Here is a 14,211-nt window from a genome sequence, read left to right as displayed (position 1 = left end):
GGGCCCAAGCCCGCCGGGAGGACAGTGGCGGCAGACGCACCGCTACTCTAGAAGTCCAGCCCACCAGGAGCCAGCACAAAGAAGCAGTCTGTGCGCTCAGCCACCCCCAGGACCAGTTGGCACAAGGGGACCTGGCGTGCAGGTATTTGGCACAGTCTTTCTATGCCCCGAGCGAAGGTTTTTCCCGGAGCGGAGATTTTTCTGTTTCGGACTCTTTTAGCCCTCTCACTCCCCACAGAGGGGGATCACCTCCGACCCTGGAGTCTCCGATCCCAGCCTGATTTTATCTTCCCCAGTTCGCACTCACATTAGAAGGCTTTCTCAGTGGATTCTGTGTCCTTTTTCTCCCAATCTCTCAGGTTTCTTAAGGTTTCCAATGGCTTCAGATCTTTTCCGTGTGAGGTATGGGCGGGAGTGCAAGTACTGAGCTCCTTACTTCTCCGCCATCTTGCCCCTCCCCCTCACAAATTTGTGATTCATATATATAGTTTTGCAAATCACTGTATTGAATGTAGATACATCTTTAATATATGAAATTGCAAACCGGATATTTTACAAACAAATATGAAATTCAATGATCACAATTCAAAACTCTGCATATTATTTGTTGTTTTGCACTTAAAAGATGTACATTTCAATACAATTTTTCTTCTTGTTTAAAATTTTTTAACCTTTATTTTTGAGAGACATAAAGACAGAGCATGAGTTGGGGAGGAGCAGAGAAGGAGGGAGACAAAGAATGCAAAGCAGACTCCAGGCTCTGAGCTGTCAGCACACAGCCCGACGCGGGCCTCAAACCCATGAGCCGTGAGATCATGACCTGAGCCGAAGTCAGACACTTGACCAACTGAGCCACCCTGGCACCCCATCAGTACAATTTTTCTAGTTTGAGACATGTCTCCTTGAATACCTTCAATGTCTAAACACAAATATTCACAGTACTAGTTTTCTCCTCTTTAATGTATGAATTGAATTTACAAGTAATTTGCTTTAGGTGGTTTTTAATATTTTTTTTAATGTTTTTATTTATTTATTTATTTCTAGGAGAGAGAGAGAGACAGCGTGAGCAGGGGAGGGTCAGAGAGAGAGGGAATGACAGACTCTGAAACAGGCTCCAGGCTCCGAGCCGGCAGTCAGCACAGAGCCCGACGCGGCCCGAACCCACAAACGGCGAGATCATGACCCAAGCGAAAGCCGGATGCTCAAATGACTAAGCCACCCAGGCGCCCCGGTTTTTAATATTTTTAATAAAACAATTCTTTTAAATAATTACTTCTAGGTGTAAATTATCTAGCTTTAAGCTACACTCAGAAATAGTCATTTAGCAAAAGGATAATTACTTCTTCTGAACGTTATCCTAATGCTCTATAATTTAAAATAATATGTTTTTGAGCCTCTAAATAAATTGTAAAGACCTGTATTCTTAATTGCCTTTCCTCTGTTTTCAGGGATCTTTGGTCAATTAAAACTGTTTTTGGGTATGCTTTCTAATGAAGCAGGAAATTGAAGACTTCAGATAGGAGCTTACATAAACCAAACACACACATTCCATCTGCCAATGCAAACCCAGAGCAGTCATTCTAACAAAGAAGACCAATGATTTGCCTTCCTTAGAGAATGGGCTGATGAACATAATGCAGACATTAATATTAATGTGTTGATAAACTATATTACAGGGAGAATGGAGGGACCTTCAGACATCATTTGGCCCGTGTCTACCATCTATTTCACAGATAGGATTTGTAAATATTTTGAAACAGAGAAATTCATCGTTTTCTCCTAATGCCCATTCAAATGTTTAATTGTTCATTTTCTTGTACAGCTTCAACTTACTTTCTTTTGTAATTCCATTATGGAAACAGAAAGTAGTTAATGAGTATTTCCCTTGGGAAATCAGTCATCTACTTGATAATATTGTTACCTCTTAGCCTTCAGGTTAAATAACTTTTACTCATAAACTTGGTAATCTGTTTTGTAAATCACTTTTTGGCTTTACTATTCCAGGGCTGTCCCATATATCTCTTAAATGTGGAAACCAAAATTAGATACAGTTTTCTCCTAAGGGGCAAAAAATATCAGGAGAGTAATTTCCTTTCATATCTTAAATAATTACTTTCTAGTTTCATTTTAACTGTTGGTTCCATAGTATCATTTGGTGGATTCATATTCATTTTGTGGTTTATCATACCCCAAAGGTTGTTACTGCTACATTTATTTCTGGCCTAATCCTTTGCCACCTTTGGAAGCATGTTGCTTTGAAGTGTTGTTGTGGGTAAAGACGGTGGATGAAACATATGCACATGAATCCCTGCAAATCAATAGTGAGATATTTTTAATGACATAAAAGCACAAGAATGGGGAGAATACAAAAGAAGGCAACACAACAAAATTTTGGAAGCTGAGAACCAGACGGCTGAGTGATAGATGACTTAGCCAACTGAAGAAAACCAAATTTTTATGCTAGAAGCTGAGAAACAACCTGTTTTAAATTATGAAATCCTTAAGAGGGTCAAGAATTGGCAACACAAGTTACATCTGAAGATGTGGTAAGGGAGAACTAAAATAAGAATTAGTTGAAAGCCTGTTTAAGAAGTAGTCTTAGAAATTCCTTTCTCTATACAGCTTAGGTAGTTGTTCCTTCCCAAATCTAGGGAAAAATTGAAGGGTTATGATTGGAAAAAGGTAAACAAATCATGTGTGCACTGGGAGACACCCAGATCCCACTGAGTTGTGGGCTTTCCCAACTGAAAACAAGAAGAATAAATGAGCACTTATATGCTCAGTGCTGAGGCCCCAGCTCTATTCTTCTACTTTGCTCCCCAGATACTGGCAGCCAGGCAGGAAATGGAAATGTTTCCTCTGGGGAATGCAGCTAGACTTAGAGGAAAGACTTAAATACACTGAAATAGAAGTTCTCCCAATTAAAAAGCTCAGTTAGGCTACCTTACAGTGAAGTTTGTGGATGGCAAGCCCCAGCCTTCACTTATAACTTTCAATCAGGTTTTTAGAATGTACTCTTTTGTATGGGCAGACAACCACGGATTGCTGGCACTAAGTCAATCTTACAAACTGAACAACAAACCCAAACAAGGAAGTGGAAAGAAGCAAATTGAAAGAAATAGAGAATATGCTGTGGAAAATATTTAAAAAGACATATTTATATTTTCAAGATGTGTATCTGTCAGATGATGTGTATATCTATATGATGTATATACATACACATATATAAATTAGTATCTTAGTTGTTGAGATGTGAGAGAAAATGTTACACTTGAAACAAGAGAACAGGATACTACATATTCATACATATGTACACACATATATAAGAAATATATATTTGGAAAGTGGAGAAAACATAGGTCAAGGGGCTTTCCTGGATATTGGATCTGGAGGCAGAAATACAAACCAAGAGAGCCAGATGTGCATTCACATTCCTGCACAGGCAGGCAAATTCTTCCTGTGTGTTGATGTAAATGTCCAACTATAACAGGGTGGTGTCATAGCAAGGATCAAGTTTCTCATATCTGATAAGATCCTAATTTGTGTGGGTAGCTGCAAAGCCCTCATAAAGCGAAACAAGCTAAGTTGAGACACATAGCATCTTCTTCCACTCTGCAGTCACCTTATTTGCAAAAGGATTTGTTGTAGGGAATTTAATCTGATTTAAGATTGGGCATATATTTGTGTGTTATGATCCACCAGAAACCTGGGCTTGGGGTTTGCAGGAAAACACCACGGGTAGGTTTAGGTTTAAGATGGGGCATCAGGATGCTGAAGGACGGCTTGGTGGCCTGGGGGATAGCACAAAGTGTGAGGTCTGTGGGAGGGGGACCACCTGGGAATCTCTTAAGGGAGCTAGAAGCTCCATGAAGAGACCCCAAGTTTTGGATTTTGGTCTAGGTTTCCCTACAGGCTCCAGTGTGGTCCTCTGCTGACAGGATGATAAAGTGGGAGAGCAGGATCTCTGGAGGACTCCCTTGAGCTCCCAGAGACAGTCCATGACTTGCTGGGCAGAGAAGGAATTACCCGAGGCTGTAGATATGCAGGGGTGAATGGGGAAGAGACAAACACTAGCGGCCACTGAGCCCACTGTCTTGTGAAAGGACTTAGGAGGGAGGCAGATGCATGCTGCCTAATGGTAACTGTTGTAACATGCGAAAATTAGTCTTTGCTTTTATAGAGAAAGCTTTCTGAAAGGGAGAGAAATGTGACCTTGGAGCTCTATGATTTGTGAAAATAGAGGGTTTTTTTCTCCTTTTCGTAAATGGTATTCAGAAGCCATGGAAAAGTGACTTCTAAGTGGAAAGTTAAATGGACTGAATTGAAATAATCTTGGGACAAATTAGCTAAAGTGCTAAATAACCAAATCCTGGGTTTTAGATACAATTTTGCTTGAGAGAAAGTCTTGCTGGACTGGTACCAACAGAGATAAAGGGAGAAGAGGTATCATACTTGGAGTCTGAGAGTCTACGAGTCTCGGGAGAAAGTCTCCTCGTGGGCCACCTTAGAATATGGTTTAGAGGCCAAGAAGTGTGGCTTCAGAGGGACTGAGTGCAGCGGGAAGAAACTGAGGGAGATGGTAGGAGAGATGAGGCAGAAGCTAGAGACGACCTAGAGGAGACTCTTAGCTTCCTGGAAGGCAGGGGGTGTCGAGGAGAGGAAGTTGGGGCAGGAGAGCAGAGGGGGAGCTCACAGACTTAGAAGAAAGTGCAAGTCACAGGAGCCTGTGCCAAGACCAATAGAGTGGCCTAGCTCCCCTATCTGTGTCCTTCACAGGAGTAACCCCATAATGGCCTACAAGTGGGCAGCATGAAACTTTCTGTGGGTGGAAGTAGTGTGTCTGCTCTGCTGAATGCACAAGGCAGGCCACCAGGGGCCATTCCTTTATCCAGTGTCCACTGGGCTTGTGAAATGAACACCTTCCACATCTCAAACTAAATCTAAAGTCTTTTAAGAAACTGAAGTTCCACATTTTTTTTAACAAAGCAATTAAAAAAATTTTTTTAAATGTTTTATTTATTTCTAGGAGAGAGAGAGAGAGACAGCATGAGCAGGGGAGGGTCAGAGAGAGAGGGAGTCACAGACTCTGATAAACAGGCTCCAGGCTCTGAGCTGGCAGTCAGCACAGAGCCCGACGCGGGGCTCGAACCCACAAACCGTGAGATCATGACCTAAGCGAAAGTCAGACGCTTAACCGACTAAGCCACCCAGGCGCCCCTGAAGTTCCACATTAAAGCTGTCTGAGATAAAAGATAGAGCCCATAGAAATTATGAGTTAAAGAATTTTAGATGACAATTCAAAAACATATTTGCTAGTATTTTCCTTTCCATGATCATGTCTACTAAATGCGTGGGTGTTATCTGATATCCTAGAGGTCCCGTGTCCAGGACTGGCTACAAGGACATCCCACCTGTGCAGTCACACAGGGTCCCTTTGCTCAAAAGGGCCCTATGGTATAGTGTTCAACTGTGGCCGCCTTATAATTCTGAACCATTTTTAAATAAGGGCACCTACATTTTTATTCTGCATTGAGTCCTACAAATTATCTGGTCCTGTCTATGCCTCTATATTTTTCAATGTTTCCCCAGAAAGCTTAAGATGTCTTTTTCTTTTTCAGACAGTTGATGCTTGAGGAATCCTTGTTGAGAGAGAATGTTTGTACTGCAAATATTGGAGACTTCTTCATGATGCTTGATTCAAGGATCAAAAAAGAAAAGTAATAAAAAAAGGATTTCTAAATTTAAGGGCAACATCAAAATTCATAAAGAGAAAACTGGTAGCTCAAAAAAAAAAATACAGTGCACAATTGTACAATGACCTATCACGTCAGAGCATGGTAAAGATACTTAGTAGAGATCAATGTAAATGGAAGTCAACACTATGAATTGTGTTTGAAAATTCATTTTTTCCCTATTTTGTCATTGAAGCAGCTGAAGTCCCTGTGTTACTCTGCTCTATCTCTAGTGTTCACATGAAATAAGATAATGTGCACTCAAGTATCAAAATTTTGGCCTCTAATACTAATTACTGCTTAATATAATCAGAGCTTCTGGTAGAAAAGCTAATTCCATGGTTGCAATAGACAGCTTGCAGTGAACTCGGGACATTTTGTATCTTATTCTTTGCAAAATTCAATAATATATATTTAGCTTAGCAAAAATGGATGCAAGAAGCAGGAACCATGAGAGCCAATGTGGAGTCATTTTTTCAAGACAAGAATTTCTCAGTTTACTAAGCTCACAGTTGAGGGGAGTTATCTTGAGTCTAGCAAGTCATCTGACAAAATCATGTGATATTTTGTGAACAGATAAAGAAAATGTAGAGTGGATTTTAGAAAACCATATGGATTCAGAGCTCAGTGAAACAATAAATAGAATTTACAAGTGAACAGGAAGAATGCAACAGCAGTAAGAAAGGCCTAATCCTTGACTCTTGACTCTTTCATTCAACATTTCTATCTACAGTTAGAATGATGACATGCTTATAAAATTTGGAGATGACACAAAGTTATGAGTCTCAGCCAACCTGCCCTATACTTAGACAACATTCCAAGAGGTATCTTCAGTTTGCGACAATATGTAAACATAAACAATATGAAATGTAATATAAAGAAACACAAAATCACAAACTTAGGTTTTAAAAATGGACACAGTGAACAATGAGAACCATTTAACTTTTAAAAGGTTGTATAAAAAACATCCAGGGTTGTTAATTAATTGAAAATTCAAAATCGATGAAGCCTTTTTTTCTTTTTATTTTAAAGGAATGCTATCATAGGCAGTATTATTGAAGTGTCCATATCAAGGGTTAGAAAACTTTCTCTGCAAAGGGTCCAATATCTAAGGCTTTTCAGGCTCTCCAATCCCTATCACAACTAGTCAATTCTGCTGCCTTAGCACAAAAACAGCCAGATAAACTTCATAAAAGAATGAGCCTGACTGTGTTTTAATAAAACTTTATTTATGGAAACAAATTTGAATTTCAGATCATTATCACATGTCATGAAATATTCTTTGGATTTAAAAAAACTACTTAAAAATGTACTCCCTACCCACCCCCCACCCAAAAAGTAAACACCATTGTCACCTTGTGGGCCACACAAAGACAGGTGACAGGTGAATTTGGCTGGTGATTAATTTGCTGATCAAGGGTCTAGATCAAAACACACTGTACCTTGCCATGGTCAAAATACTCCTGGGTGAATGATGGTCATTTAAAAATGAAGTGTTTTTCCAGGGTGATGATGGTGGAGTTGCTAAATACACTTACACCAGAGAAAAGAAGAATGAAGAGGAGTTTCATGGATATGGAAAAATATCATAAGGGTTGTCATGTGAACAGAGGAAGATACTTTACCTTTGCTGTTTAACGGACCAGGAATGATGAGAGAAAGCTACAGAGAGGCAAATTTAATTTAGCGTAAGGAAGAATTTTCTATCACAAGACATGACCCATCATTAAATAGGTTGCCTCTTCACAGTGTGCTGCACAGCCATCTTTGAGAGTGCGCTGAAGGGATTCCCCCCACAGTGCATGGGAGGTAGCAATTGGCAAACAATTCAGAAATGTTTATTAAGCAAATCTAACCTTCAAAAATCCTTAGAACCTCTTGATTAATATATTTCTTTATTTCTTCAAATGAAACTGCATCAGCCTAAAGAAGGGGGAAAAAAGGTCTGTTAGAGCATAGCACAAGTGAGTAAAGAATAGAAATACTGGGTTGTTGCACATACTTGAAACTTCTGTGGAGATAACATTCATCAAGCAAAATGCTTTTGGCAACTGACTATTAGGCAGTAAATATCTTTGTTTTGATTAAATGCTGGAAAGAATTGAAGTGCGTAATTGCTTTAAAAGCTGTGGGCTGGAATCATAACTAGTGATTCAAACATATTTCTTATTAAATGAAGAAACATGCATTCATATGATTAGGAAAGACATTTCCTATTACTTCATTTTCTGAAGTTACAGAATTTGAACAGTGTTATCATGACATTAACATCTCATGCACAATTTAACTTCCAACCAATCCCTGGAAACTGGTAAAGTCAACACCTAACTGATAACTATGTATATTCAAAGGAAGAGAACTCCCAAGTATGCTGGATTATTCTTTAGAATGCTTTATTCATGGAATAAGACTTACTAAGTTCTACTCATTTTATGGTATAGTTTCTTCTGTCATTTACACTTTGTAAGCATACTTGTATTAAGCAATTTTCTTTTTTTAATAGAAAATGCTATGGGAATGAGAAAGGGAAGTAGGTAAATGATCAGTTGAGTTTTATCCCCTCAACAAATGAAGCTCCATGAATTTGGCAAAAAATCTAACATTTATAATAGTAATATTTTATAGTGGTATCTTGATATTTTTAAAAGGGAGCTATTATTTTTCATGATGGTTAGGATTTCAAAGTATTTTATTACTCTTCTTTTTTTTTTTAGTGGTTATTATCCAGAGGTATATGTGTGACATTAAAGACAATGTGATGGGCTCATAAAGTGATGACTTCTGTAGGACAGAATAGTTCCAAAAATGCTCTATTTCAAGATTTTATTTTCATTGTATATGGGACATATGAACCTGAATTAATGCATGTGATACCAATTACTGACACAACACTAAGAGCTCATTATACAGGCTTTATTCAAGTAGGACTTAGGGAGAATGGATAAAAATAAAGAGTCTGAATATTGTGGGAATGCCCAATTTGGCCCTCCATCTGGTATTGGCTAATTATTTGAGGATGGCAATGTCCTTAACTCCACATCCTTACCCCAGGACCCTCCTTTCTCCCTGACAAGGATGTTTTCTGATTAAGTTCCTCTGTGAATGGCCATCAACCATACCTCCTGAGGATAGCAATAATAACATGGGCTTCCTTAACCAAACACTCCTTCTTGGCCTGTTTCCCACTTTAAAGTACCATTCAGGGTAAGTTTGTTGTTCTCATAGTCAACAAATTGAGTTTTGATATAAAACAGACTTGTATTATCTGTGTAGTGTAAGGAGATATTATAGATAGTATTTAAGAGCATGGCTTTGGAGTCAGTCAGACCTGGGTCTAACCCATGTAATAACTGGGGCCCTGAACAAGTCAACTCTCAGGATTTGCATTTGTAAAAGTGGGACAGACAGGACCCCAATCTTCCTAGTTGTGAGGATCTACTGAGTTAATATATACTAAGTACTCAGTGGAGGATCTGGTACATAACTTGAAATAAATGACAGCTATTGCTACCTTTGTGAAGACCAGTTTAGATTCATTTTATTTCTTTTACAAGAAAAATAAGAGAAACAGAGAGGGAGGCAAACCTTAAGAGACTCTTAAATACAAAGAATAAACTGAGGGTTGCTGAAGGGGAGGAGGGTGGGTGGATGCGCTAAATGGGTGATGGGCATTAAAGAGGGCACTTGTTGGGATGAGCACTGGCTGGTATATGTAAGAGATGAATCACTGGGTTCTACTCCTGAAACAGATTCTACACTATAACTAACTTGAATTAAAAAAGAGAAATTTAAAAAATAGTGAAATAAATAAATGGGTTATGATTGCTTTCATTGTAAAAGCATATGTGGTCAATATTAGCCGGAAGCTCCTGGAGCCCTTGGCACTACTCACCGGAGTACCTGGGATGCCTGGATTGCCGGGAGGGCCTTGGTGCCCCGGAGAGCCCGTGGAGCCCTTGTTTCCTGGTGGCCCTACAGGACCGATGGCTCCCTTCATGCCTGGAAGGCCTGGTTTTCCCTGTTCACCTTGTGGGCCTCTGTCTCCTGGAATTCCCTGATCACCCTGTTAAGGAAAAAGTTAACACATTATCTGTGGTTAAGAGCAAGGGCTCTGGATTCATCCTGGCACTTACTAGCTGTGGGACATTGGATAAGTGAAGTAAGCCTTCTGTGCCCTAGTTTTCTCTCCCATAAAGTTCAGGGTGATGCTGACAATGGAGTCAAGTCAAGTACTTAGAACAAGGCTCGCACGTTGAAAGCATTCAACCAAAAGTTAGTGGCAATGTTAGTTGTATTTGGTTGCAAGTCTATAATGATGACACTTCTGACAGTCAACAGCTGTGGGTTGCCTGGGTGGTTCAGTCAGTTGAGCATCCGACTTCAGCTCAGGTCATAAACTCATGGTTCATGAGTTTGAGCCCCATGCTGGCCCCTGTGTTGACAGCTCAGAGCCTGGAGCCTGGTTTGGATTGTTTGTTTCCCTCTCTGTTCATGACCCACTTGCACTCTGTCTCTCTCTCAAAAATAAATATATATTAAAAAAAGAAGAAGAAAGTCAACAGCAGCTGTCACTTCAGGCCAGGGTCTCCTTGGCAATAATAAAGAAAGATGGCCAAGAGGATTTCATCATGGAGATTTTACAAGTAAAACTTCAGGACACTCAGAATCTCTCAAAGCACGTGCCTTTCTTCCGTTTTGCTTTCTCTTATGTTTCTTCTTTACCTTTTTTAGAATCTTTATTAGATTCTGTAGGTTGGTTTATTAGTGTTTTACTGTGTGTGTGTGTGTGTGTGTGTGTGTGTGTGTGTGCGTGCGCACGCTCGTGCAGGCGCACGCAGGCATACATGCATGCATACTGTGTCCTAAAACTCGGCAAGATGAAAAAGGAGAGCCTTTGAAAAGGTTCAAAGCAGGTGCTTGGGGTGATGATTAAGATAATATACTTAATAACATAAATGGACTATAAGAGAATTCATTGAGTAAAGTGACATAGTAAATTAGGTATAAGATAATACTAGGTGTGCCTGCCTGGGATAAGAAGTTTACTTAATGTTGACTTGTATCCAGCAAGGTGTCTACTACTGTATGTGTTTGTGCATGAGGAGATAATGGGGGAGAAGAGGGAGAGAGGTGTATATATGTACCATAGCACATGTTTCAGTTACAGATATTTCAAATATTCAGTTCCACAATGCCAAATATGATGGAGTGGTGCCTTGAGGCTGCCCTGTATTTCAGTGTGTTATTTTTTTATTTGTGACTACTGTGCAAAAGGCCACACTCCATTCCTATTCATTTAAAACATAATGTAAGCAAATGAACAATTACAGTGATCTATTTGATCATGGAATGAAGAGATGTAGAAAGAAGCCATGTAGAAAGAAGAAAAAGTGGACAGACCTAATTTCAATGCTACTGTCTTAGTTATAAAAACTTATCTGCATACAAGTTTATCAGCTCACTCACATTTGGGGAAATACCTGAGATAAGTAAAATTAAAAAATATAAATAAAAGAAATACTAGCACACCTTGATCAATACTCTGATCATGTGCAAAATAATCAGTCTTCAACATATTAAAATTGTTTTATAATTTAGGCACAAAGATATTCATTGCAGTGATGTTTATTATTATGGAAACTGGCAAGAACCTATATATTCAGGAAAAGGAGACTGGGAAAGTGAAATGAGGTATATACAAACAATGGAATAACACACATTCATTAAAAGTTACATATAGGTCTATATATCTACTGACATGGAAAGATGGCCATTATGTATTGTTAGGTGTTTAGGTAAAAAAAAAGTCATTTACAAAACAGTATGAACAAACTTTTGGAAAAACACATATTATTTGTATTGATACATTAAGTATATGTATATTATGTACAAGACATAGAAGTCCAAAATACTGCTTGTCCAAGATCAAGAATGCTTGTCTCTATGTGGTGGGATATGGTAGACTTTTTTCTTTATATGATCTCTTGTTTTCATACGTCCTTCAGTTATCATGGATCATGTGTGTAATAATAAGTAAAAATGGGTAGTTTAGACACCCGTACACAAACACACATGTGCACACACGAGCAGCCCTCACTGGAATTCCACTGAATAAGTGCTTGAGTAATCTTGGCAGTAGGATGACTCCATCTGTAGTAGTTCCACTTCCCATCTCTCTACTTTATTCAACTCTCCTTATTTGACTTCGTGTTCCACGGGGTCCAGTGCTCTCAACTAGGGCAACTCTGGTCCCCAGATGGCATTTGGTGATGTCTGGAGACATTTCTGGTTGTCCCAATTGGCGGGAAGGTGGTGGTACAATGTCTAGTGGATAGAAGCCAGGGAGGCTGATTACCATCCTACAATGCACAGGATGGACACTTACAGAAAGAATTATCTGCCTCCAAACATCAACAAAGCTGAGGCTCATAAAAACTCATCTAGGTAATAGAAAATGAGTGATGGTTATAGTAGGAATATGTGTCTGACAGAGGAGGATAAAAGCTCTCCAGACTGGATTAGCAAATTAGACTTAGTTCTGAATAAAGGTCATCCTTGTGGGTGTACCTGCCATGAGGCCTGCTTCTGGGTCCTTTAATTGGCCTATATTAGGCCTCGAAGAGATCTTGGATCACATACACCCTAGCCTTTTCATATTCGGGCGCTTGTAGGGATCTGTACACATATTGTGATGACGAGACAGTTGCAGCAGACAGTCTTAAATAATGACGAGAATAGTAATATACATACACGTTCTCCTTTGGGGCCTCTATCTCCAGGTTTGCCCATGATACCCTGAAAAACAAATGTCAACACTAAAAAATCACTGCTTGCCACGATTTTTCCTCAGCCTGCTCAGCCAAGTATTCTGGCTGGGACTTTGGATGAGGTTTTACATTAGAACATTTATTTTAAGTGGTTTTTTCCATACCTGAGCACCTGGTAATCCATCTTTTCCATTTATTCCCTATAAAGACAAAAGATGATTAATATTTCTAATTCTACATTAGTAGACGTAGCTCAACACAATTAAAGGGTAAAGTTTCAAGGACTTAATCACCGTATTTCTGATATTTTGGTGAGGTGGTGTGGTGAAATAGAAGACAATAATGATAGATAGCCCTGGGTTCAAATTCTGACTCTGTTACTGCTAAGTTCTATTTGCTTCAGGCAATTTACTTAACCTTAAAAGCATCAGCTTTTTTACTTATAAAGTGAGGATAAAATAATGGCCTTAAAACTAAGGACTTGGTGAAATAACAGAAAATGCCTAGTTCACTGTAAATAGTCCACAGGGTTATTTTCCTTACTTATTCTGTTAGGTACATTCTGAAAACTAAGGCACCCCATGGCGCTGGGTGGCTGGTGTGTGACATTTATTGTTACTTTCTAACAATTTTCCAGCACAGAGTCATTCTCAGTAAATGGTCTCAGTTGCTGCTGGGGAAATTTCATAACATGGCCAGAGCACGATCCTACTCTGAAATAAACTGTCAGCCAGAGAACTATGTGTTATTTTTCAGTTGGAGAATATGAAAGAAAAGAAATCTGTAACCATGGTTTTTGAGAGTGTTAAATAGAGTAAACTGGAAGTTTCCCGAACTTTACAAGGCAGTTCTGGAGGTGGACATAAAGCCCCCTGCTCAGAGATGTTTAAGATTGAGAGAACTACCGGCCGGGAGATGTTAAAAAGGAAAAGCACTTGGGGTCAAATCAAATGCCTAGGGTCCAACAGTAGATGTGTTTTGAGATTTGGTTTGAAGATAGAGATCAAGGTGAGAAAAATGATTTCTTAGCCAGCGGGCAATTGCATGGACATGCTTCTCTGAAAAGCCTGGGAGAGTTTTATTGTGCCAGAATGGATTCTATGAGGATGGAACTGCAGACAAGCATGTGTTTTCATTGCTGTAAATTATACTAAAGTCTGTCACAGCTGATAACCCAACCAAAGTCCTCCAATCCCTCTGAGGCATCCTGGGAATTATCTAGAGTACTTTAACCAAGAACATGTTACCTGAAGTGTATGGTTCACAGAATTTATTGCATCCAGAAACACAAGCAACAAAAATAAAGTGGATTAAGGAAAGGATGTGAAAAAGACAACAACAACTTTGTCACTTGAATAAAAGAAGATAAATCTAGTGTAAAAATATAATTCACGCTTTTGGTAACAATGTAAGAAAAGAAACAACCCTACAGTCTGTTTTTGGTTTTATTTTGTCTCTTGCAATTCATCAAAGACTATCATGTATGTTCTCCTTGGTATATAAAGGTGTTATTAACTTGCTTTCCTTAGGCGAGTACTGCTTTCAGAGATTTTTTTGAATAACCCGTATGTATTTGCTTTTCCCTCCCTTATCTCACTTTTCTGGAAGAACTCCATTCCTGGGTATAACCAACTTTCTGTCTACCACATGCCCACATCTGAGCAGCTGACTGTGGCTGAAGAAAAACACATACCCTTGCTCACTTGCTCCAA

The 14,211-nt window shown here is 39.2% G+C and overlaps 1 protein-coding gene across 1 annotated transcript in view; it reads right to left on the bottom strand.

Moving 5' to 3' along the window:
* Positions 1–14,211, bottom strand: part of COL19A1 (collagen type XIX alpha 1 chain) — a 329,204-nt gene that overhangs the window by 12,819 nt on the left and 302,174 nt on the right. Inside the window, exons 46-49 of the mRNA XM_039245800.1 lie at positions 12,664–12,699; positions 12,483–12,527; positions 9,625–9,795; positions 7,589–7,655 (exon numbers count right to left, since the gene is read on the bottom strand). Of these exons, the coding sequence (XP_039101731.1) occupies positions 7,589–7,655; positions 9,625–9,795; positions 12,483–12,527; positions 12,664–12,699 (319 nt within the window). The remainder of the gene's footprint in view (positions 1–7,588; positions 7,656–9,624; positions 9,796–12,482; positions 12,528–12,663; positions 12,700–14,211) is intronic.

The sequence above is a fragment of the Hyaena hyaena genome, unplaced genomic scaffold (genome assembly GCF_003009895.1).
Source record: "Hyaena hyaena isolate Hyena2069 unplaced genomic scaffold, ASM300989v1 scaffold_271, whole genome shotgun sequence".
Classification (NCBI taxonomy): domain Eukaryota; kingdom Metazoa; phylum Chordata; class Mammalia; order Carnivora; family Hyaenidae; genus Hyaena; species Hyaena hyaena.
Note: the sequence above shows the minus strand (reverse complement) of the source record. Positions and strands in the feature narration are given on the sequence as shown.